Source organism: Neovison vison, chromosome 1 (genome assembly GCF_020171115.1).
Source record: "Neovison vison isolate M4711 chromosome 1, ASM_NN_V1, whole genome shotgun sequence".
NCBI classification, from domain to species: domain Eukaryota; kingdom Metazoa; phylum Chordata; class Mammalia; order Carnivora; family Mustelidae; genus Neogale; species Neogale vison.
This window is the reverse complement of record NC_058091.1, coordinates 8855357-8879235: the sequence shown is the minus strand read 5'-3', so window position 1 is coordinate 8879235 and position 23879 is coordinate 8855357. Positions and strand designations below refer to the sequence as shown.

The following is a 23879-nucleotide window of genomic DNA, read 5'->3' as shown; positions in this document are numbered from 1 at the left end:
ACTTTTGTGGGATGTAGTTTATAGAGCATAAACGTCATCTGTTTTTTAACATGTATTTTTAACATATAATATAATTTAATTATTTTTAGCAAACTTACAGGGTTGTGCCACCATTACCACAGCTGAATTTCAGAGCCTTGCTAGCACCCCAAGATGGTTTTCTACTTTTTCACTGTAAGAAGTGGTATTAGAAAAATAATAATTTTAATTGATTACTTCCTGTGTGTGCATCACCAAGGTTGTCTTCTCACTAATGAATGACCTTTGCTGGTATCTCTCCCAGGCAAACACGCGACAGCCGGAGCAAGGCTCTTACAATCTTATCAGGAGCTGAGGTGAGTGTGGGGGGAGGGCGAGGGCTGACCTTCCTGGTCCCTCCTGGCCTGGGGAACAAAGGACGCTGGAAGAACTTGAGATCTCTTGACTTTCAGACGTGGCTGCTCTGGAATGTGACTTTTTTTTTTTTTTAAATGATCAAGTGCCTAGAAAAGATTGAAACAGAGGTAGTTCCACATTCTTATGAAGAGACTTCTTGGGAGTTTGCAGAGCATTTTCTCACTGAAGGATTTATTTCCTAAATTCTGAAATGTGGTAAGAAAATGAAATATTATTTTTGGGGGCGAAGTTGTAAACCAAGCATTTGCTTTTATGAATCATTCACATCTCCAGCATCACACGCGGTGCCTACCGCCTCACAGGCTCCGTGGAATAAAATTGGCAGCAATGAGGCGTGGTCTGTGAGATGCTAACTTCTTCTTCATATTCTTTTTTTTTTTTTAAGATTTTATTTATTTATTTGAGAGAGAGAGAGGGAGAAAATATTTGAGGGGGGGCTGGGAGAGAGAGAAGCTGGCTCCCTGCCCAGCAAGGAGCGGGATGCGGGACTTGATCCTAGGACCCTGGGATCATGCCTGAAGCTGAAGGCAGGTGCTTAATGGATTGAGGCACCCAGGCGCCCCTCCCCCATTAGCTTCGATTCCCTTCCTGCGCGATTTTGGCATTCGTGGCGTTTTGGGCACTTCTGCTGACACGGGTTCAGCTGTCCCACAGGGGACATGCACGTGTGCTGGGCTCCGGAGCCGCCCGGCTACTTTCGACCACACTCGTGGAGCACAAGGCCGGGGCAGCTCGGTGCTCATCGGCCGCGTCCCGGTACCAGGAAAGGATGACCTGCCCGGAGGAGCAGATCCACGCAGGGCTGCCCGATCCTCTTCTAAAATGTGAGGAAGTAAAAGCAAAAACAGAAAGATCAGAGAACTTCCACGACAGGATGATGGCGAGTCCCGTGTGTTTGTCGGACTAATAGCTGGATCATTCGTGACCCATTTCTTACTCCTGTGTTTTTCCTTGGCAGCAAGATTTCTGTGGTTCCTCCGACCCCACCTCCTCTGAGCGAAAGCCAGTGCAGTAGCAGCTCTCAGAGGGTACGAGTCCATTCTGTGCGCCTCCCTGGGGATGGGGAAGCGGGAGGGGTGGAGGGAGAAGGGGGTCTGAGAGGTTGGACCAAGGTCACGGGAGCAAAGGGATCCACCTGTGGGTGAAGCAGGCCATGGAGGCCGGACGTGCTGGGCCTGCCCAGGGCCTGTGCTCCCACCATGCTCTGCGGGCATTAGCAGTGACTCCCCCTCTGTCTGCTCCCCACGTCTTCACCTGTCCCCACATCCCCACCTGCACCCCGCATCCCTGCCACTTTACTCGTCATTTTGTTGACTGTCTTCCCTATGTGTGCTCTGCGCTCTTGAGTGTGGGGGCCTGAATCGGCGGCCGCGTGTCGGGGTCTCTAGGGAAGTAAAGAGGAATAAACAGGTTGATTCACAGGTGTGTGATTCATGGGTCTGGGAGTGCTGGTGTGTGTGTGTGTGTGTGTGTGTGTGTTGAGTACTTATAGATGCTTACAGAAAATAGACCAGGACCTTTCTGTCCACGGAAATTAGTGGTGTCATCTTTGGGAAGTTACCTGGGTTCCTGCTTGGGAGGCGGAAATAATTATACTCCGCTGACTTGCTTCCCATGGCTGGTGTGAGAAATTAATGAAATGATGTCTGTGCTGGTACTTGGAAACTGTAAAGTACCATGAAAACGCATGGTCTTGATTATTTTTGTTATTCTTCTTCTTCTGTGAATTGAAGCGAGTAACTACATCTGTACATAGGAGGGCATGTTCATATGTTCGTGAGAGAAAGAGTCTATTTATTCTTTGCCCAGTTTCAAACTGAGACCCTGGAATGGCCTTCAGAATTCTGCTCCACTTTCTCCTTGAGATTCTAGATCTTCCGAAATTGCCCCAGCACAGATGTGCTCAAGACATAGTTCCTGGATGGATGGATGGATGGATGGATGGATGGATGACTGCAGGGGTGTATGTATGGATGTATGTATGGATGGATGGATGGACGGACAGATGAGTTGATGGAGGAGTGTATGGCTGGAGGGCTGGATGGGGCAGATGGAAGGAGGGATGGGGAAGGGTAGGGGGAGGGATGGCGGGATGGGACTTGAAGGGGAAAGTGACCTCCTTTCTGTCACTTTTGCTTCCTTTTTCTTCTCTCTCCCACTTCACGGGGTGGACTCACTCCTTGGCTCCAGCCTGGTCCTCTGAGCCTGGTACCACCACTGGCCACTGTGTTATGTGCTGTGTTGGCCTCCTCTCTGCCTGGAGCTGGGGTGGGGTCATACAAGAGCTGGTTAAGGAAGCAGGAGTCGGCCTGAGTACGGTCTGAGCCAGCGGAATGTCGGGCGTTATTCCTAGGAGGTAGTTGTCACCATGTCAACACCCCTGCTGATGCCCCTTCCCGAAAGGCGGGTGTCAAACCTCAGAGGAAGGCGGCTGAGTAAGGGGGTCCCTGCCTCCGGAGAGGCTCGTGCCCTCCCCTTCGCAGACATGCATGCACACACACCTGCACGCACCCGGAGCCTGTGCGCCTCGCTCACACCTGCCGGCATTGGGGGTTGGCAGCCTGGAGGCGGCTGGGCAGAACGAGTTCTCAGCTGCAACTCTCATTCTCTCTCCTCTGTCTCTGTTTTAGTTACAGGAACTTGGTCAGTTTAAAGGATTTAATAAATCCGTGGAAAATTTGTTTCTGTCTGTTACCACCCACATGAAAAGTAAGTGGACGCCCCTGCATGTGTTCTCCCCACCGCCGGCCGAGGGGACCTCTCTGTCTCCCGCTCCTGGGGAGAGCCAACACCCCAACCCTTCACCCCGCCACCCGCAGAGGCGGCCTCTGGTTTCCTGGAGGAAGAGGAGACACCCTTTAGCCCACTGGCCTGACTCAGTTTACCCCCACCGCTGCCCAGACCTGCCAGAGCTCAGCACATGGCGGGAAGCAGCTGGCATGGGCCAGTATGGGCAGCCGCCCCAGCCTCTCCCAGGGCCCCACAAGGACAGTGGAGTGGGACGGCTCTGGGGAATGAGATCTGGGAGCTTTCCCGCCAGGCACGGACCGGTGTCTGTCCTCTGCACGGAACTGCTTGTCCATTCTTCTTTCCGTCTTGGTCACTTTATCTCAATGGGCGGCAATCATGTGATTCGCAGATGTGTGGAGCCCAGAACTCCCCCTGCTTAGAATCCTGCGTCTTTCAGTGTCCCGCTGCTCGGATAGTCTTTCCTGTTGATCTTAAGCCACAAACCACATACGATAGCCAGGCCCGAGAGGGTGCCCAGAGAGAGGGTCCTGTGGGGCAGCAGAGGGTTTCAGGGACCCAGTCCTTTTTACCACGCTTCTGTTGAGCTTCTGCCCACGCTGGTGGATGTGGATGGGCTCAGTGTTGTCCCTTGGCCTTGAGACAGTCTCATTACTTGATTTTAATTAGTTCTCTCTATTCCCCACGAGCCCTTCTGAGCTGCTTCGTGACAACTGAAACCAAAGCACCACTTTTCAGACAAGCAGAAAGGTGACCGTCCCCAGAGACGGTCTGTCCCCCTTGGCTTCAGGAGGACTGAGCAGCAGAATTGCATGCCGCCTGCTGGCTGATAGAGGTCGGAGGTTTGGAGTCACCCCTTAGTCTGCCTGGCTCTCGGACGACATCCGCCCTCCGTGTGCGCCAGCCTTGAAGGCCGGTCCCTGCACTCAGCCGCGGACTCTGCTCCTGCTGCCGCTCTTCTTGTCCACACTTCTCCAAGTCGCTTTCTAGAAGCACAGCTTCTGCCTACATCCACTCGGCTTACGAGAACCCCCTCCCACCGCTGTACTCTGGAATCCTGCCTCAGCATTAGCTGGGACCTGGTGATCCCTCAGCCAGGCACCCAGAGAGGCAGGACACGTGTTCCATCTTGTCCCGGGTCGCTCTTGGCCTCCGACACCTGCTGGGACCCACAGGGGGACGTTTGGAGGCTTCTGCGCCACGTCCTCATGTTCGACACTTGCCAGCTGAGCACCTCGAGTGCTGGGACGATGCCGTCCATGCAAACCAGCAGACCCGAGGGGACAGCTGGGGCTAATCCCCGGGGGGCGGGGGCTTCGTAGGAGCAGAGCAGCATCTCTTCTCTGCCGTGGGACACGGATTGAAGCCCTTAACCTGGGCCCCCTCCCTGCTTGTTCAGGCTCTAGTGCTTCATGCGATGGAGACCTCAGCCCCGGCGCAGGGGTGAACGGGCCCCTGGGAGGGAAGGTCTGCCGAGCGCCTCTCCCACGTGCTATGGCTGCTTGGGGAAAGAGCGCGGACCACACACCCTGCACCCCGCCTCTGCCTCAGGGCGCGCAGCTGGGTGGGGGTGACTCCTCTTCCTTCTGGTCCTGAGCTGTGGGGCACCTGTCCCTCTCGATCCGTTGGGCAGCTCTTTCTTAGAGAAGTGCTGCGGAGGACAGCCTCTTTCCGGTGTCCCCTGGGGTCCGCTGGGGGAGGGCTGGAGGGGCTTCCTGGCCTGAAGGGTTTGGGGAGCTGCCCCGGAGCAACGAGGTAAAGGGCTGCCCCAGGAAGCCAGTCCAGTTGGAAGAACGGAGCTGTCCCGGCCCTTTTTATTACGGCTGCGTTTCTAAGAGATGTCAGCACCTGGCCCCCTTGAAAGGGAGGAGGAAATAAGAACGATGATTTTCACTTCAGGGCCCTTCTGCGCTTCTTGCTGTTTCTTTTCCTTTTCACCACGTAATGCCGATTCCAAGCCTGGTCTTTAGAACCCCTTGGAAGGCACGCCACCTGCCTAGTCTGTGAACGTAGGTAGAGCAGATGAAGGCACCAGCTTTGGGACAGGGGGAGGACACCGTCCTCAAGGGGGGGCTTCACCTCCTGGGGCTCCCCCGCTTTGTAGTGGGGCTGGGGTTTGGTGGTATGAGGAGCTCATGTTCACTGTCAGCTTTGAGGGCCCGGTGTGTGCTGGGACCCGCTAGTTCCCTGTGCAGAAGGATGCCCCGCGGTCTCTGGAGAGTAGACCCGAGGACAGTGTGGATAGTGCTGCTTTCAGACAGGAGAGCTCCCACACAGCCTGGGGGGCCCGGGGGGGCAGGGGAGGGCCTCCTCTAGAGAAACGAGATGCAGATGACGCCCTAGCAGCATGTGCAGGAGACACCGGAGAAATAGTGTCTCGAGGAGCGGACCAGGAGACGGGGAGCTCTGGACCTGGTCTGTCCCACACGCTAATGGCAGGTGGCTCCTGAGATGTGGCCTGCCCGGAAAAAGGGTAAAATACGCACTAGATCCCAGAAACTCAGTGCTAAAAATGTCATTAATTGGACAGCACGGGAAAAAAGAATTTTTGAAAGAATCTTACATGGGGAAGGATGCTAACTAGTGGGGTGATCATTTCATAATGTTCACCAGAAACTAGGAAGTATTCTGCATCCATTACCCAATTAAAGTTGCATCAGTTTTCATATTGATTATATAGTTTAACAATATTTTGGGTATATCCTGTTCCATGAAACGTAGTGTTAACATCGATCTTACCTGTTTCTTTTTAAAATGTGGCCACCAGACAATTAGAAATGGCATACGTGAGCCACCTTGTTATCTATGGGAGAGAGTTGCTCTAGATATAGTTTCAAGATCATGTTTGAGAGAGTCAAGGACCCCGTGGTGAAGGGAAGACATTTTTGGAGGACAAAGTCCTCTCTGAGGTGGTTCGCTCGCTTCTGTGTGTGGATTCTTCTGTCTCATGTACTCACCTTTATTCCCAACTGCTGTTACGCTGCAAGCCAAAGTTGTATTTCCAGGGTTTGCTTATTAAGACTATTGTAGGGGTACCCTGAATTTGCTTCCACCTGTCTTCAAAGGGTCCCAAAAGATAGTATTTAGGTATAAGTCTTTGTAAGGAACCTCTAAAAGGCTGGCTGGTTTGTTAGGCTGCCTTTTGCATGCTCACGGTCTGTGGTCCAGGCTGCACAGTCGGAACACCACCCCCTCGGCCCGGCCTCTCACTCCCCCCCCCCCCTCGGGGGAGGCTCTCAGCCCACAGCAGCGAGTGGTCACACAGTCACCTTTTGGGAATCCAGCTCCTCTGTGCCGTGCATGGCTCGGTGGGGCCCGTGTCTGGCACGCTGTGTCTGGGGACGCTTCCCGAGGCCCCAGCGCGGGGGGGCTGGGTGTGCCATCATCCCCACGCTGTAAGCCTCGCCTCGGGGGACTTTGGGGGCTCCTCGGGGTGTGGTGCAGGGACTCCCAGCGGAGAGCCCCGTGACGCTGTCGAAGCTGTGTTCTCCCACCTGTCCTTCCTTGTATTTGTTTTCTAGAGCTTTCCAGGTCCCAGAATGACATGACCTCTGACAAGCAACTCCTGGCCACGGGTCCCAGGCAGTGTGCTAGCCGGACGGAGAGGAGGAGCCTGTCTGACACTGCCATCAACGTCACCACCAGGGTAGTCCCCAAGGCCACCGGGCCACCACCAAAGCCACTTCTAGCACATTTTCTCTGTCGATTTAGTTTCCTCTTATTTTATAGCACCGCATTAAGCAGTCTAGAAAAAACCCATAATCATAAACCACTCTGTATTGGGAAGGCCAGGCCAAATGATGGTCAGATTTCAGGGTCGATTTGGAAGATAGTTGAGAGCAGGGAAAAGCTTCAGGCTAATCCCAAGCCCCTGGGGCGGCTCCGAGTCCTCTGGAACTCCCTGCCGGCTTCGAGGCCACCCCAAAGGCAAGGGACCCACCTGTGAGGCCGAGATGGGCCAGGTAATTCCTGGGGTCGAAGATCCTCATGGAGGGTCAAGAGGCCTTCCCACTTCCAACAACCTCCAGTTACAACCTGTCCGGGTCGCAGATAGAACCCCCTAGAAACAGAAACGCTGCATGACCGCGGGCAATCACGAGGGATGCGCTTTCCAGGTGTTTAAACCACAAGCGAGCATGGGGCTCATAAAGGCTTTTAAGGACATAATTACTCTGGCTTTCCACCGGATTAACCAAGCCTGAAACAGATGCGCTGGTGCAGGAGAGAAAGCGTCTTTAGAATCAGAACACCTGGGCTCTGGTCCAGCTGAGGGGACCCGGGCAGGGCAGGTGCCACCACCTGACTGTTGACAGGGTCAGTAGGACCGCTCCGCTTGCCCGGACGGGGCAGGGCCCCTTCTCCGAAGCTGTGGGCTCGGCTCCGGACGTCCGCAGACAGCCTGCTTTAGGCAAGTGGATGAAACCAGCCCCACTCTCCTGCTGGAACCTCCACACGGCCTCAAGGTTCCGATTCTGCCTCCATCCGTGACCCTTCACCCCGGGGCACGTCACACGAACTCCCGGAGCCTCGACATGCTCTTGGTGAAATGAAGATGCTAATACTTGTTCATATTGCTCGTTCTGTATCTGAATTGCCAGCTAAGCTGTCTAAACATGCTACCGAAATCGCGGGTCTTCCTTACTGTGTTCCAGACTCCACTCCAGGCTTTCCCTGGATCATCTCCTTTTATCCCCGTGAACCGCGTATTGCATTTGGCCCCTCTTTCTCACTTAGGGAAACTGAGGCACAGAACAGCGAAGTCACATGGTCGGGGTTACTTAACCAGAAGGTGGTGGGTGGTTTGGTTTGGAGGCCGAATTCTGGAGCAGCTGTTCTCGAGTTCAGTGTGCGTGTGAGTCACACTGGGGAACGTTGTTGACAGGCGGAGGCTGAATCAGTCGGTTTGGGGCAGGTGTGAGATGCAGAGTCCTCGATGAGTTTCCGAGGAGCTGTTGGGTGAGCAGGTGATGTCGCCAGTGCCCCTGGGACCTCCCTAGATTTCGGAGAAGGCATCTCGAGCCTGGGAGATCTACTTGGAAGGCCTTTGAAACTCTGAAGTGCAAACGAGCATTCGTGCCCGGGGGGTCCCCAGGGTCCGCACAGACACCATGCCCCCCATCCCTGAGTCAGCACGTGGAACAGAGGTTAGCTGGCGTTCGGGGGATACTATGTTCCGGGCTAACGGCAGTGTTTGTCACATACTAGTCACGTTTAATTCTTACAAAGGTACTGAGATAGTTACTGTTATTCTCATGATCAAGATCTAGAGCCTAAGCTGTAGCTGGATAACCAGTAAGATGTGGAGCCAAGAGCAGAGTCCGGGTTTGCATGCTCCTAAATTCTATGCTTGTAACCTCCTCGTTCTAAGCCCCACGTAAGGAGAACAAAGGATGAAGCCCCTCTGATCCGAGCCCTCACTAAGGTTACCAGGCACTGTCGTTGGCTGCTGGGTAATCACAAGGTTGTCCGACGGGACCCGGGAGCTTGAGGGGAGAAGCGAGGAAGGCCAGAGACGGCCAAAGCCAGAGCGCGCCTTCCTGCAGACACTCGCCGTGCGTGTCGGGTTCGCGGCCTTGCTCCGGGCAGGACCTGCGGTCTCCTATTTGCAAGCCTCCTGTCTCCTCACCTTACTCCAGGATATGACTGTTCCAGGGAGCAATTTAGCCGCATGTTTATAAAGTCCTCAGCAATCCTGGTCCGCTCTATAAATGCTAAATAATTACGGGGTTGAAATATAGAGTGCATCTTTAAATAGGACGTTTGTCAGACTGCAATTACACACGCCGTGGCTGGCGAGCTCGGGAAAGTCACGCTCACGGCTTCACCGGAGCACTCGGGAGCATTTTGCCAACTGCAAGTGCATGACGTGGTGCCCTTTGGGAGGAGGGGACATCGGTGCCCACTTTGCCGGGGGCTATGCTGGGCGCAGTAAGAGGAGGTGACTTAAGACCGCACGGTGCCTCTGGGCTGGGAACTGAGAAAGCAGCACCAGATGGCTTCTCTGACCATTACGTGTGAGCAGCATGTTCTGGAAGTGCCCTGTAGGGACCCTCCCTGCAGCATCGGGGCGGGGACTCTTTTGAGAGGTGACTTCTCTCACTGTCCTTCCCTTACCTGTCCCCGAGGGATTTTATTGCACATCTTATTACGGCGTGGTGGATGTACACGGGCCGTAAAGACACACCTGTTAACAAGGAAGGAAACACAAGAAGACGTTGGGCGGGGCTATATCAGAGGAGAGGGAACAAGGACGCAGGCGGGGAAGAAAACTTTCTTTCATTCTATGCCCCTTTATGTGAAGCTTTCCCACGTCCAGTCTGAAATCTGAAGAAACCACCGGGGCGGGGCGGGGCGCTGCCACATACCTTCTCTCTCCCCACCTGCTGCCCAACTCAAGCTGAGCAGCCAGAGGAGAAGGGAGGCGGCAGTGTTGGGTTCAGGGTTGAGAGCTGTGGATCCCCCCAGGATGGTCCCGGGAGAGGCAGCCTCCCCTTCAGCTGGGATTCCGCAAGGCTCGGACCATGTCCCTTTGGCCGAGCCCAGCCCCGGCTTTTTTCTGATAACGCAGGTGCGGTCTCAGCATCTCTTGTTGAAGATCAGCGGGAAAGAGTCCCAGCCGCCGGGACGGTGGGCTTCCAGGGAGCCCCTAACTTGACGCAGTTTGTGCTAAAGTTACTGCCCTTCCAGCACAGAACAGGAAACGCATTAACTCTGCGCAGTCAGCCTCGTCGGCGCTATCATTCTCTGTAATCCGCCCGAACTAGATGGTTATTGAAGTACATTAAAAATCACAGGGGGAAAAATGCCTGTCTCCTCAATGTCGATAAGCTGCTCTTTGAATCGTGATGCCCTTTAAGGAACGTAACCGTCATCCAGGTCCTTCTGAATTTATTCGGAAGTTGAACGTGACATTTCAGGCTGATTCCTTACTCAAAATAGGCATGTTCTTCAGAATAGTGGACTTCTCTAATAATTTCAAAATATGTATCTTCGTCCCTAAGCTTCATGAAAGGTTTTCCAGAATTCTAACATACTTAGAAGCACCGTCATTGCTGGCTATGAATTGGACATGCCAACATGTGATCAGTATTATAAAGATAGTTCTCTTGGTTCCTTTTCAGAACTTTCTGTCATCATTTTTTTATGATTTCAAAAGGATGGTGCCTTATGGAAAATGGATTTAAGTGATTATTGAACAACGAAGTGTCACAAAGCTTTATGTTAATTTTTAGCTCATTTTATTCTTTCTATCCTGGTCTGATGGTTGCCTTGTCTGCTATTTCAAATGGCATCTTCCAGTCTCCAAGGCCATCCCCTGCTGCACTCAGAGGGTGGGGGCCTGGCGGTAGGAGAGCCCTCTGACTCCTCCCACTTGGGGTTGCTCTGGATTGTTAGCCACCCTCTCCTCCTGCCTCGGAAATGGATGTTCCTTCCCAGGGTAGAGCCCTCCCAGGCACGGGTCCATCCTTCTCGCTCCCCTCTGGGACCTTCCTCCATCAGCTCGATGCTTTTCCTGTCTCTGTTTCTCCTCAACCTGCAAGTATGCCCTGATCTTCCCCACCTTAAAAAACGAAGGCAGCATCTTTTGAAGGATCCCCTTCAAGCTGCTCTTCCATTTCTTTGTCACGGCCACATCCACGAAAACAGCCTCTGCTCTTGCTCTCACTGCTTTTGTCCTGTTTACTCCTAGCGTCCATGCAGTCCACTCCCCATGTCAGTGCGACACTGTTCCCCGGGGCAACCCAGGCACTCCTGATTGAAGAGCGAGATGGCCAATTTGAACATCATTCTTGTCATTGACTTTGTCTCCTTTGACACAGTTGACCAGAATTCCATTCTTCTCTTTAATTACAAAAATGATTTTATTGCTTTTATATATAATAAAACCCATGCCTACACACTAATGAGAGTTTAGAAAACAGATGAGGAGGAGGTTGGTGGAGGGGAAGAAAAAGCTAGCAGTGTTGACCCAGGGCCGTCGCTTGGAAGAGACCACATGTCACTCGCTTTTAGAAAATGGCATCATGGGGCGCCTGAACGAGTCAGTGGGTTAAGCATCTGATTCTTGGTTTTGGCTCAGGTCGTGATCTCGGGGTCGTAAGATTGAGCCCCGTAGCAGGCTCCGCACTCAGCAGGGAGTCTGCCTAAAGATCTCTCCCTCTGCCCCTCCTCCTGCTCTCTCTCTCTTTCTCAAATAAATACATAAATCTTTGTAAAAAAATGACATCACGCCACACCTCCACTTTTGTAATTTACTTTCTTAAGAATCTCTAGCATTATATTTTAATTCCTTCCATGTCAATACATATATATCGTCATTTTTTACAGAGACTTTTTAGGGCTTATAATTCATGCCGCCAAACTGCCCTCCTCTGGGGTTGACTCAGTTTACCCCTAGAGGCAGAGTAGCCCGCTTTTCAGCACCCCTGCTGGCACTAAATGTTACACTTTCTATTTTGATATTTGCTAATTTGCTAGACAATTTTTAAAAATCCGCATTTCTTTAATTTTAGGCAAGTCTTTCCTCCTCGTCCAACATCCTTCATCCCTGAAATCCTCCCCTCATATCTGCAAGTCTTCCAGCCCCCTGCCCCCTCCTCCCCTGGACCCGCTCTTTGGTGTCCCTAAGCTGCCTGGTCTCTGGACAACCTGACATGTCAGGAATCTGGCCTCCTGAGTCTCTGCGGTTGCCTGGGTCGCTAGCAGGTGCAGGAACATGCTCTGTACTTGACCGTCATCATGGGGCCTCCGCTCATGATGCCCCACCTTTGAGTCTCTCCCCACCCAGGCTTCAACCTCCCACTTAGGTCCTACTCCCCCCTGGAGGATCATCTCAACACCCCCTTCTGCATCAGCTCTCCCTCTCCTCTTTCCCATTGACTGGGCTTGTGCCTCCATTTCAATGGTGTATTGATTTCCAACCAGCTAGGTGAGCTCCTCCAGGGGAAGGACGGACAGTGCATCTTCTCTTCCTTCCCCTTCTCCTCTGACCCTGCTTTCTGCCCCAGGACTTAGAGCAGTGGGTTAAAGATGGTGTTGCTTAGCAAATGCCTGACAGAACCGAGCTGGTGCTCTGGGGATGGAGAGCATAAGCCCTAAGAGCCATCTGGAACTAATCACGGCGTTCACTTGTTTGCTAATATTCTCAGTCTTTCATTCCTGAAATCTACAACTATGCTGCAAATGTGATATTTCCGAGTTCCACTTCCAACCCAGCATCCAAACCTAGAGTCTAGATTCACAAATTTCGTGTCTTCAGCCAGAAAGAGGTTTCCTACCTTGTGCCTTGTGCTTCTTGTGGAATGCTAACACATTTCGAGGGAAGTTTCTAACCACGGCCACATGTGGATCCTGAGGACTTGGAATGTGTCTAGGGCAACAGGGGAGCTTAATTTATTCATTCTATTTGCTTCTAATGAATGGGAATTTAAATTTAAAAAGCCACCGGCTACTAGTGACCACCACATTGGAAAGCACAGCTGTGTACATTATAGAAGTACTGACTATTGAAGTATTTTGATAAAATTCAGAGACATATTTTGATTTTTCCCTTTTTTATAGGCACATTGGAGCTCAAACTGATAGGCTAAATATTGTATTTCATGTGATTTATTGCAAGGATCATTATCAAGGTCAAAATGTGGACTTCACCTCTTTAAGACTTACTAATCCGTAAGCCATCCACCCACCACTGTTCATGACTGTCCCAGTGCTTGCTGGTGCCTGCCGGGCCCCCGCGGGGGTGTGCGGATGCATTCATCCAAACAGAAATGTGCTCCTTGCTCAGCACCCAAGTTCACAGATGAGGGCCACTGGGCCACAGATGCAGGCCGAGCTTGCTGTAGTTCCCTCACTCGAACAAAGTCAGGCTGGGACGCGGACCCCATCATTAACTCTGCGTCTCCTCTTCCAGAAGGCGAGCGCGCCGGATATTCTTAAACCTCTCAACCAAGAGAGTCCCAAACGCCTTCCTAATCCTGTTCCGAAGCCCGAGAATCTCTCATCCAGGCCGACGCCCAGCGCTTTATTCTCTGGAGGCCTGAGACAAGTGAGTCTTTGCTAATTCCCTGGACACGTGATGCGGGCCTGTCCGCGTGATGTTGGGGCGGGGGGGGGGGGGGGGGGGCGGGGTAAGCAAGGGAGGAGGGAAGTGGTGCCCTGTGGGATGAACCGGAGCAGGACAGCAGAACTTGGCGGTAATATTTTACCTACCTGGGAGCTGGGGGAAACCTGGCTATACTTTGATGGCTTTTCTGTTTTACCAACAGATAGTAATTTATAAAATAATGGTATCTTTGGATGAGAAGTTTTTACTTTCAGTGACGTCCAATGTATGAGATATTTCTCTTGCAATTACTTTCGGGTCGTGTCAACCCACGAATCATGAAGACATCCTCCTGTTTTCTTCTAGAAGCTTTATGAAGGTTTCATTTTTCCGCACGGTCTGTGCTCCGGCTCCCGGATGTCGTGAGTGGTGTAGGCTGAGTCTCCCTTCCCTGCATGGATACTCAGTTATTTAAAAAAAAGACTCTCATTTCCCCCCATTGACTTTGGTATCTTTGTTGCAAATCAAGTAACCGTGTAAGGGTGGGTCTTTTTCTGGATTCTCTGTTCTGTTCTGCGGACCTTGCCGTGTGTACTGGGGCGAGACCACGCCGTCCTGGGGACTGTAGGAAGCCGTGAAGTCAGGTAGCCTGGGTCCTCTCTCTGACTGTGCTCTTCTTTTTCAAAATATTTTAAAGATTGTCTCTGCTCAGAGGCAGGCCTCTGTCATTCATCTGTTTATTTGAAAACATCGAAGGAATGCAGACTTCATGCCCGAGACTGTGACCTGTGGTGATGACAGGTCACCTCACTGTCATAGCTCTTTGACTTATTAAAGAATCTCAGACAATCACAAAGACTCTGCAGACGACAGAGTCCTCATCAAGGAAATGGGTATCAGGCTTGTTCTTTTATGTCACTGGGCTGTTTCGAGAGTCCAAATGCACTTGCTGCCTGGTGGGTTAGAGCGGTGAGGAACTCAGCTTCTAGAAACCCTCTTCCTGGTTCGCATTCCAGCTCCTCTGGTGTGACCCAGAGCGAGCCCTTCGACCCCTCTGTGCATTGGGGCGATTGGGGTTTTACAGAAAATGGCATTCACTTTAGAAAATGATAGACTTCCCTTCCCCCAACTACAGGCATATCTGGTGGAACATTAAAAAGTTGAGGAAGAAGCAGGCCAGACTGTGGGCTGAAGGACAGCTAAGGACGTCCTTGCCTCAGCCCCCTGAGTCCTGGCTGCCCCCCACCCCACCGGTCCCTGAATGGGCCACTGCTCTGCGCCCACCCTCCTCACACTGTGGGGGCCCAGCAGCATCACTGGGCACCTTCCAGAAATGGGAGTCTCTGGCCCCGCTCCAGACCTACTAGATTGGCCTCCTTGTCCGGGAAGCCTGCCCCCTGCCCTGCTCCCCAACCGCCCCCCCGCCCCGCCGTCATCCTTCCCTTCTCTCTGTTACTCATACTGTCCTCGCCTCCTCCCGCTGTGTCAGCGGTTGCCCGGTCGGGTGTTGTCTGGGGCAACTCCGGTGCCCGAGCTGCACCTGCCACAAAGGAGCAGGGCAGTCAAACCCGGCGGGACCACGGCATGGCTCCTGTGGACCTGCTGTCAGTCGAAAGCCCACTGTGTGCAAACCCCTGAGCCAGGTGCTTCCCCGCAGTCATCTGCACAACGATCTTGCCACGTGGATACTGTGAGCCCATTTCACAAATGGGGAAATCTGGTTCACAGATTTCTGTGCAGCTCTGACTCAACCCCTGGGAGCCGTGTGAGTCACAGCCCAGGCTCTCTGGGCTGGCCCTGGATTTGGTAGCTCTCCAAGGGAGGGGGTTCCCTGGCCGCACTTGCCTGGGGCAGACCCACACCTAGGAAACCTCTCCAACGGGTGGGAAACGCTGTGGCGGTGAGAAGCGGGTGAGTGTGTTCCTCTCCCCCAGGCTCTGCTTCTTAGGGCGGTTCCCATCAAATTCAACACGGTTCCCTTCTCCCGGTCTTCTGGTGTGTTCTGGTTTGTGCCCTTCAAGTTATCCTGGTGAGGCTGAGTTATTCCGCGATGAACCCTCTCCCGTTCCCTTTAGACTGAAGCAGTGTTTGAGGAACGAAACTCCCTCAAAGCAAATACAAATTATTGCTTCTAGCCCGAAGACGTTGCCTGTTCTTTGGACAGACGTGGACGTCCTCTAGGAAGCAGGGAGAGCCAGAAAAAGCTCACTAAATCTCTACTTACTACAAGAGGAGAAATACAAAGGGGGAATAAGTAGGGGAAACACTCAACCTCCCAGGTGGTTAAATCAGAGCAAAATGAAAGCAAGTGCTGTTTCTGGGGTCCTCTTGGCAAAGTTTAGAAGTGATGGGGTCAGCGTGGGCAAGGTGTGGAGCTGCAGGCATTCTCAGAAGCTGCTGGTGCATTTAATCAGAGGAATTAATGTAGCTATGAAAAATAACATTGAGGAATATTAATATAGAAAATACACCTTGGTAAATGAACATAGAAGGTTACCAAATGGTATTACAGTAGCACATATTTTTAAAAACAAAATGGCTATAGACCTCACAAAACAAGCGAAGGGGTGCTGCCAAAATTTGACCCCGAAATAATGGGGTTATGCTTTTCTCTTAAAATTTTTCTGGGGGCTCATCTGTATTTTCTGTATTTTTTTTCCATAAACATGTAATGTTTGGGGAGGAAAAAATAATTTGCTTTACCCCCCCTGCAAAAAAGAAAAATCCAATCGTAGTGGAATTGGTGGTGTGAAGAAATACATTAATTTTTTAGACTACCTACAGGAGAAAAGTTCCTGCCAGAGTTCCTGTCTGGTTTTTAATTTTGTTTATATTTCTTTTAAAAAAAATCTGAAAAGGAATGCATCTATATCAGTGTTTTCATGCAGTTTACATTTTTCCGGCCAGAAGGTGTTGTGGTTGGCAGGAGTGACCACATGAAGTTGGAACTCCTGAGATATAGAGGTTGGCAGAAGTTTTCGAGGGAGCAGATTATTAATCAAAGAAGGAAAAAAAAATCCAACTGCCCAGGTGTTTTCTTTAAACATGAATTTGAGACGTGGGATGTCATCATGGCGTTTCGGTCGCTTCTAAACAGGGACTGGCTCAGAATGTTCCCTCGGCCCATCCCACAGGTGTGTGTGGAAATCCTTCATTTTTCTATTAATATTTCTGAACTTGTCTGGCTCCGCTGGTTTTTTAAAAGAGCACTGTATTTAGTGATCTACCAGTATGAATGTGTTTTTGTTAACAACGATAAAAAAGGATGACCATATTCTGGCCTGTTCATCCAGCGGAATACTGTTTGGGAGTGACAAGGAGTAAATGCCAACCACAGCTGACCACACTGTTGAATTTAAAAAACAGAATATGTGCACAGGAGGAATTCTAATTACGTAAATTCCAAAATCAGGTGAAAATAACCAATATGTTGTTTGGGGGGATATATCCATATGTACTAAAACTATAAAATACAACAAGAGTGAATAACAGGAAACTTTGAAGCCGCATTCACTCGGGGACAAGAATGAGGGGATGCGACAGGGGTGGGGCCCCAGGGCACTTCTGAGGTCCCACTTATGTTCTTTTACTCCAGCTGAGTGGTGGGCACGTGGATGTTCCTTCTAGAATTACTCTTTAGCCGTATCCATGAGATGTACTTTTAATATATGTATCACAGTAAAAAAGGAAAAAAAGGAGAAAAACAAAGGAAACGAGTTGCTCAGCTCACAAAGGGTGGCCACACTGTCTCGCGTTTTCCAAATGGTAATGAATGTCCTGTACTTACTATGCATGAGCATGGTTCTAAGTCTCCACGTGCATTAACTACCTGAGCCTCATCCCAATCCTGTGAAATAGATCCCCATTTTACAGATGAGGAAACTGAGTCTACGGTGGGTAAGAATACTGCTCAAGATTACACAGCCACTGAGTGTTGGGACCCAGAGCAGAATGAAAGCCTGTGTGGCTCCGTGGCGGCCATTCTGACCACTCTAGAGTAACACTCTCCGTGTGCTCTTGGCGATCAGGTGTTTTTGTTTTGTTTTGTTTGTTTGTTGTTGTTGTCGTTGTTGTTTTTAAAAATACAGTTGACTTTTGAACAATGTGAAGGTCAGGGGCACTGACCCCTTGTGCCATCAAAAATTCGTGTATAACGTCCAACTCCCCCAAAACTTAACTCATAGCTTGCTACTGACTGGAAACTTTACTGATAACCTTTACAGTCAGTTAACAGGTATTTTGAATGTTATATGTATAATGTACTACCGTCTTACATTAAAGCAAGTTAGAGAAAATAAAATGTTAAGAAAATCATAAGGAAGAGAAAACACATCTACAGCACTGTACTGTGCTCACTGGAAAATTCTGCATAGTCAAACCCGTGCTGTTCAAAGGTCAACAGTAGTAGTGGTTTCCGCTGACCCCCGCTTCCTGCCTTTGCGAAAGGAAAGGGCATCGAGGCTGGCTTGTGGTTACAGTAGCTAACTGGTGTCCTTCAGAGAAAGTCAACGAACGCTTCTGCCTTAGCTAGTTCTCCTTTGCTTTTGCTCAGATGTACTTTCTTCCAAACCCCAGCAGCACCAATGGCTCGAAAGAAAAAGAAGAAAAAGGCCGAGTACTTAGCACGTTTCTGGGCCCGCCCTGCTGCCTTGCCTCCAGGCGCTGCTCAAAGTTGCAACTTGCTCCAAGATCCTGTTCTGGCTACAAAGAAAATAGAACCAGAAAACCTTCCCAAGGCAACAGTGATAGCGACCACGTGGATTATCTCAGGAATGTGGTTGACCAAAGGGTGTGCTCTGCTGTCCCTTCATTATCTGAGGCTGTCCTTTCCCTGGCCAAGCGGGCACAGACTCGACTGTAAGCTGACGGCCTGCGGCGTTCCGCACCTCTGTCCTCTTCTAGTTCTACTTCTGATTTCTGTGCAGCTTCTGGGTGGGTCCTAACCTGCTTTGAGCTCCGCTAGTGGATTTATGAGATGAAGGATGAGTAATTCTAATGCTTTCTGCATTCTTTATAATCGTGGTCACCGAGCTGGATGAGCCAGGGGCACCTTCCCCGCACGCCGCAGGAGGGCGACCTGGTGGCCAGTGGGAGCGAGCAGGGATGAGGTCCCCCGCATCTTGTCGTCCGAAGGGCTGGCAGTCCCGGGCCTGCTGTGTTTCTCCGGCTAGCCCGGTTTCCTGCTCTCAGAACACCCATTTCACACCTTCTCCAGTTCATTCAAAACTCGTTCAGGTCTTCTATCCCGCTCTTTCTCATTTTCAACAAAAAAAAAATCCCTTTTTACTTTTCAAAAAAAAAAAAAAAAAAGGGAATCTGTTCAGAACTGTCTAATCTTCCCAATACCAAAATTAACCTCACTGGGTCTGTACCCAGCCTACCCTTCTTTCCCTCCTGAACAGAAGCAGCCAGTCCCCCGAGCGACCCCCGAGTGACCCCCCCCAGCGCCCACCCTCTCCTGCCCTTACTTGTTTCCTCCATGAAAGATAGCATATCTTTCCTTTCTCTGCCTTTATGTTTTTTCATCTTTGTCTTGATTTGCAGCAATTTTATTATGTGCCTACCTGTAGTTTTATTTAAAAATAAATACATTTATTTCCCTCTGGAATCCACAGTTAAATGCCTTAAGAAAGTTCTAGAAGATTAGGACGACCACCCGAGTGAGTCCTCTCCCTTGAGTTCTGTGGCTCCTTCAGGCACAAGACTGCGTACCCCTTCATGCCATAATATTTACACAGAGCACTCCAGAATCAAAGTACTTCAAGTGCTTTCCCTATTCCCTTCATAAATATTTACTGAGGATCTACCATGAGCCAGGCACTGAGCTGGGTGCTGGAGATACAGTGAGGGCAGGAACGTGCAGCTCGGAGAGGTGGGTGTGACCCTCCTTCAGAGAGAATGTTCTTTTGCTTCCCGCAGACAGCTAGAGTGAAGGTAAACAGTCTCTACCCATCTGATGTGGAGCTCGTTCAAAGCGGGCTGTCAGGCTTTGTGAGGACCTCCCCATTTCCCGCAGACTCTCACTCCTGGGAAGGAAGCTGGGTGTGTGTGTGGGGGGGGTCCCCACTGAAAGTCTGGAGGCCACCAAGCCCCTCCTCTCTGTGGTGGGCTTCTCTAGGAAGAATAAAGTTGGAAAGTGTTCTCAGCTGCTCATTGAGAACTTCCAAATCAGCAAATCCCTTGAAAGGGAAAAGAAGCCTCCATTGTATCTCCCACTTTGGTGCTTTTCCGCGTTCTCTGTGAACTTGGCTGCTGAAGTTGTGTGTGCCTTCAGGGCTCCAGACACCAGCTGTCGTCCCCCAGCCCTTGGCTTCTGGGGCCCCTGGTTGCTGCGTTTAGCTTGACTCCTCTGCCCTCCAGATCGGTCTGCTTGCAGAGGGGCAAATGCCTCAGAGGGAGACACAGCTCAGAGCATCAGGCTCATGGACTGTGCTCCTCCTCTCTCTAGTAGCTTCCACCCTTTGTCCTGGCTGTCCCGGGAGCTCTATGATACCTTGACATTGTTTGGGACTTAATTCAGTTTTCTGTTTGTTCTTGGCAGAAAAGTCTCTGCAGTTCAGCCTAAGCTGACATGGCCCAAAGTGAGGTCCTGGGACGAATCCCATTTTAATTATTGGAACTTTTGAGCCCCTGCATTCCTGCCCCTGTTCTGCTCACAAGCAACGCACGCCTTCTGCCAGGCATCCTTACCCTTCCTCCTTCTCTCTTGTGCACCTCGCTGAGTCCACGGTCTTACCGCTCCTGCCCTCTGTGAGTGTGAAATGTGAAGGTGGTTTTCCACGCGAACAACCGCGTGGGTGTTGGCAGATGTGTTTCAGAGCCCGTGACTGGGTGCGGTGAAGGTGATTGTGTGCTTGGCATTAGTTAAGCCAGCCCTTGGCTTCTGAGCCCCGGGGCTGCTGTTGGTTCCTTCTGATAACCTGTTGGCTTGGTTTGGTTTGGGTTTTGCTCGCTCTGTAGTGAGAGGAAAAGCCCCAGACTTTCTTCTTCGTTTCCTCCCAGGATGTTTTACGGCGTGGAGCATCTCGCTGCGAATTAGCAGTGGAAATCATTCAGGCTTCCCTATTTTTAGAGAGTCAGCACAGAGATCTTTGCCTGGGAACGCGGCAAATATTAAGCAAGTTTAATAGTGCGACAGCAGCTGGCGTGTCCTTTTAAGCACAGGCTTCCCACGCTTCTTAACCTCATCACCTGAGCTCACGGCACCCTAACTGTGGTGGCCGTTCTGTTTTTCATTTAATTACATTAAGTTTCATTTCATTAATTTCATTTCATTACATAAAAATGTAAACAGAATTTATTGTTTTTGACTACATACTTTACACATTGTATTCCACTCACTTCTCACCGTGACCCCATGAGACTAGTATTGATTTTTTTTTTCCATGTGGACTTGGACACAGCTACTGGGTAGCCGGCCCCGGGTCGGAATCCAGCTGTATCTGACTCCAGTCGTGGGACTTAGCACCCCTACTCCGCGGCTTTCCGCAAGGCTCTTCCTGCCACCGGTATTATCTGCCCTTCTGAGACTTATCTCTGCAGAATTACGCAGGAGATAAGCCACTTCAGCCCAACTGATTTGTATTAAAGAATGAGATTGTGTAACCTTTATTGCTCAGCAAACACCGTATCTGGGCAAGACCGACTTTCCGAGGATTTCCCATCTCCTTCGGACAGACTGTGTGGCAACTTATTTTGGCAAAGTACAAGCTGGTGTATTATTAACTTACTATGAGTCAGGATGCATGTTTTGTGTGAATTTTGATTAATTTGATCTCTCAAAACCAGAACTGCAACAAATAGACTAACTTGGAAGTAATGTATTATATCTGTCCTTCTTGATTTCAGGCAAGTCTAACTAGCATTAACAGCGCTTGCACAGAGATGGGCAATTTTGACAATGCTAGTGTCACTGGAGAAATAGAGTTTGCTGTTCGCTATTGCTTCAAAACCTGTTCTTTAGAAATATGCATCAAGGCTTGTAAGAATCTTGCCTATGGAGAGGAAAAGAAGAAAAAGTGCAATCCGTAAGTTTCTTTTTCCTGAGTTTTGGATTTAGAGGGTAGGCACGTTGGATCTAAAGTTTATTCGGAAGAGCAGAAGTCCCCAAATAACCAAGACAATTGTTTAAAAGAGCAGAACTATAAAAAGACGAATTGAGAATGATTTTTAGAGCTGTAGTAGTTCAAACAGTGGGTTATTGATGCAAGGATAGGTAAGTAGGTCAGTCGAGTGGAATCAGAAGTCCAGATACAGAACTTGGCTTGCTTGGGAACTTCTAGGATCAAGGGACTATTAGATGTCAATGTGGAAAAGATGAACTTCAATGAATGGTGTTGGGAAACTTGACTTCCCACAGAGGAAGAGTCAAACCAAAAACCCGTGTCACACAATCCATAAACAGATTACAAGTTTTTTCCAGCTGATGTGAAATAATATTTCCCCACTTTAATATGCATTTCCCTGGTTGTGAACAGAGATGAGCAGCTTTTCATACATACACACGTTAGACACATGGGGTTCCTTTCTGTGAACGTCCCACTCGTATCTTTTGGCATTTTTCTCTTCAGTTGTTTGCCATTTTAATATTTATTTACAGGAATGTGGGGGTTTTTAAACCCTTTTTGAATATAGCTCTTCATTGATTGTGTTTTATATATATTCTAGTTGTTACTTGTTTTCTAACATTGTTTATGCTGGCTTTTCTTTTTTTTTTTTTTTTAAAGATTTTATTTATTTATTTGACAGAGAGAGATCACAAGTAGGCGGAGAGGCAGGCAGAGAGAGAGAGGAGGAAGCAGGCTCCCTGCTGAGCAGAGAGCCCGATGCGGGACTCGATCCCAGTACCCTGGGATCATGACCTGAGCCGAAGGCAGCAGCTTAACCCACTGAGCCACCCAGGCGCCCCTATGCTGGCTTTTCTTGAAGAGAATGTGAGGTCAAATTTGTCAGTCTTTTCCTTTAAAATGTATTTTGAGTCTGTAGAAAGATTCTACCTGAAGATTATAAATATATTCTTCTCTATTTTTATCTATTAGAATTTTTTTCCCCTTAGATCCCTTCCCCTTAGAACTGGAATTGATTTTCTGTGGCCTTTCTTTTTCCTCACATGCAAAACTTTGAGCACAATGTTTTAATTACCAGCTTGGGAAAGAGGACGGGAAAGAAAGCCAAACTCTTCTTGGCTCTGAAAACATCAGTAGCTCCTCAGGGCAGGACAGATGAAGTATATTGTTGTATGTGGCATTTATGGGTCTCCAAAACAGTGTCCCTCTTGTCCTCCTGGTTTCTTAACTTCTATTAGTCCTCCAACTTATACCTTTGGCTCAGAAAAATTGGAATAGTCGTAGTTTCAAAGCTATCCCCTGACTTTTTCCCAGATCGAGGCTTTCCTCATGTTTGGGTTGTGACTACCTTCCCTACGCCATGCCCACAAGTAGCAACCATAATCCTGTGCCTTCTTCAGACTCCCGTCCAGTCCCGTCAGAGAACTTTATTCTGCCCATGACTCTTCACGCAAGCCGAGCCTCTCTTGTAATTCTCAAAAGGACTGTAGTGAGGTGGTTGAGAGTTCAGACACTGAACCCTGCTCCACCATTTATGTGGGTTGACCTTGGACAAGTCACGCAACCTCTCCATACCTCACTGTGACACAGGGAAAATAGTAGCCCCACCTTCAAGGGATTGTTGCGGCTTTTTCCAGAATTTGCCCATATTAAACCTTCAGAACGTTGTCTGGAACATAACAAACATTCGACACACAGTAAGCAAGTGAGGCACAGAGTACACAGAGAAGTGGACCTAAAACTCCGCACGGGGACCCCCTTGAGGCTTTGGCCAGATACTCAGGGCTCATACACAGGACAAGATTTCATGAGGTCTGTCACAGGACGGTTACGGGGGGTGGTGAGCCACCGGCGTGGCACAATGCTGGGGAAGGTGGGAGCTCTGACCAGTGGGAGTGGAGACTGCTGAACACCCAGGGCATTATGGGAGGCAGCTGAAGGGTTTCTCTAGCCCCAGAGCAGGGACTACTCCAACTCTCCCCACCTCCACAAAATCAAGCCACGGTAGGGTCAAACTGAGTTGCCCATCGGTGAAATGTTCACTGGAATAATACTCAACACTTTTTAAAAGAAGAACAGCCCAGAGAGGATTCTGGGAGGGTGACAGGATGGGAAGCCCTAGGAAGTGGTCTCCCCCTGTAAGACAGTGACTGCACTGGTAGAAGCTGTCTCGCGAAAGCGCCTCGGAACTGCCGTCTCTTGGAGGATTGCAGCTTCCAGCGGAACGCTTGGCCGGTTCACTGGGGTTAATTTCAGTCAATATCCGCTCTTCCCCAAGGTGGCAGGGAGCTGTGCCAGTGTGCCGGGAGCCACTTACGCACGGCGTGCCGGGGTCAGTGTGGGGGAAAAAAAAAGGATTTTGTCCTCCAGATACGAGGGTTGTGTGCTCTGGCTGCAGACCGCAGCTTCTGATCACAGAGGAGCAGACCCAGAGGCAGGCAGCCGCTGCAGCATCTCCTCCAGCTGTTGGGCCCCCCTTCCCATCCGGGGTCCTGAGGAGGACTCGCAGCAGATTTCTCCGCAGATCCTTTAGAGGCGAGGAGGCAGTTAGTAGATAGAGTCAAAGGGCTAAGTGGGGGCGGGGACCCTGTCAACCAAAAATCCTATATCTGGCAAAGCTGTTC

General features: G+C 50.3%; 1 protein-coding gene across 2 annotated transcripts in view; it reads left to right on the top strand.

Annotated features, from left to right (window-relative positions):
* The window catches only part of SYTL3 (synaptotagmin like 3), a 73374-nt gene that overhangs the window by 37425 nt on the left and 12070 nt on the right, over positions 1-23879 (top strand). The window contains exons 5-10 of one of the 2 annotated variants that reach the window (XM_044242953.1): positions 284-335; positions 1355-1424; positions 3027-3105; positions 6666-6790; positions 13058-13192; positions 21038-21216. In XM_044242953.1, coding sequence (XP_044098888.1) covers positions 284-335; positions 1355-1424; positions 3027-3105; positions 6666-6790; positions 13058-13192; positions 21038-21216 — 640 coding nt within the window. Of the gene's footprint in view, positions 1-283; positions 336-477; positions 592-1354; positions 1425-3026; positions 3106-6665; positions 6791-13057; positions 13193-21037; positions 21217-23879 lie in introns of those variants that run through there. The other variant, XM_044242962.1, reaches the window with a different exon arrangement.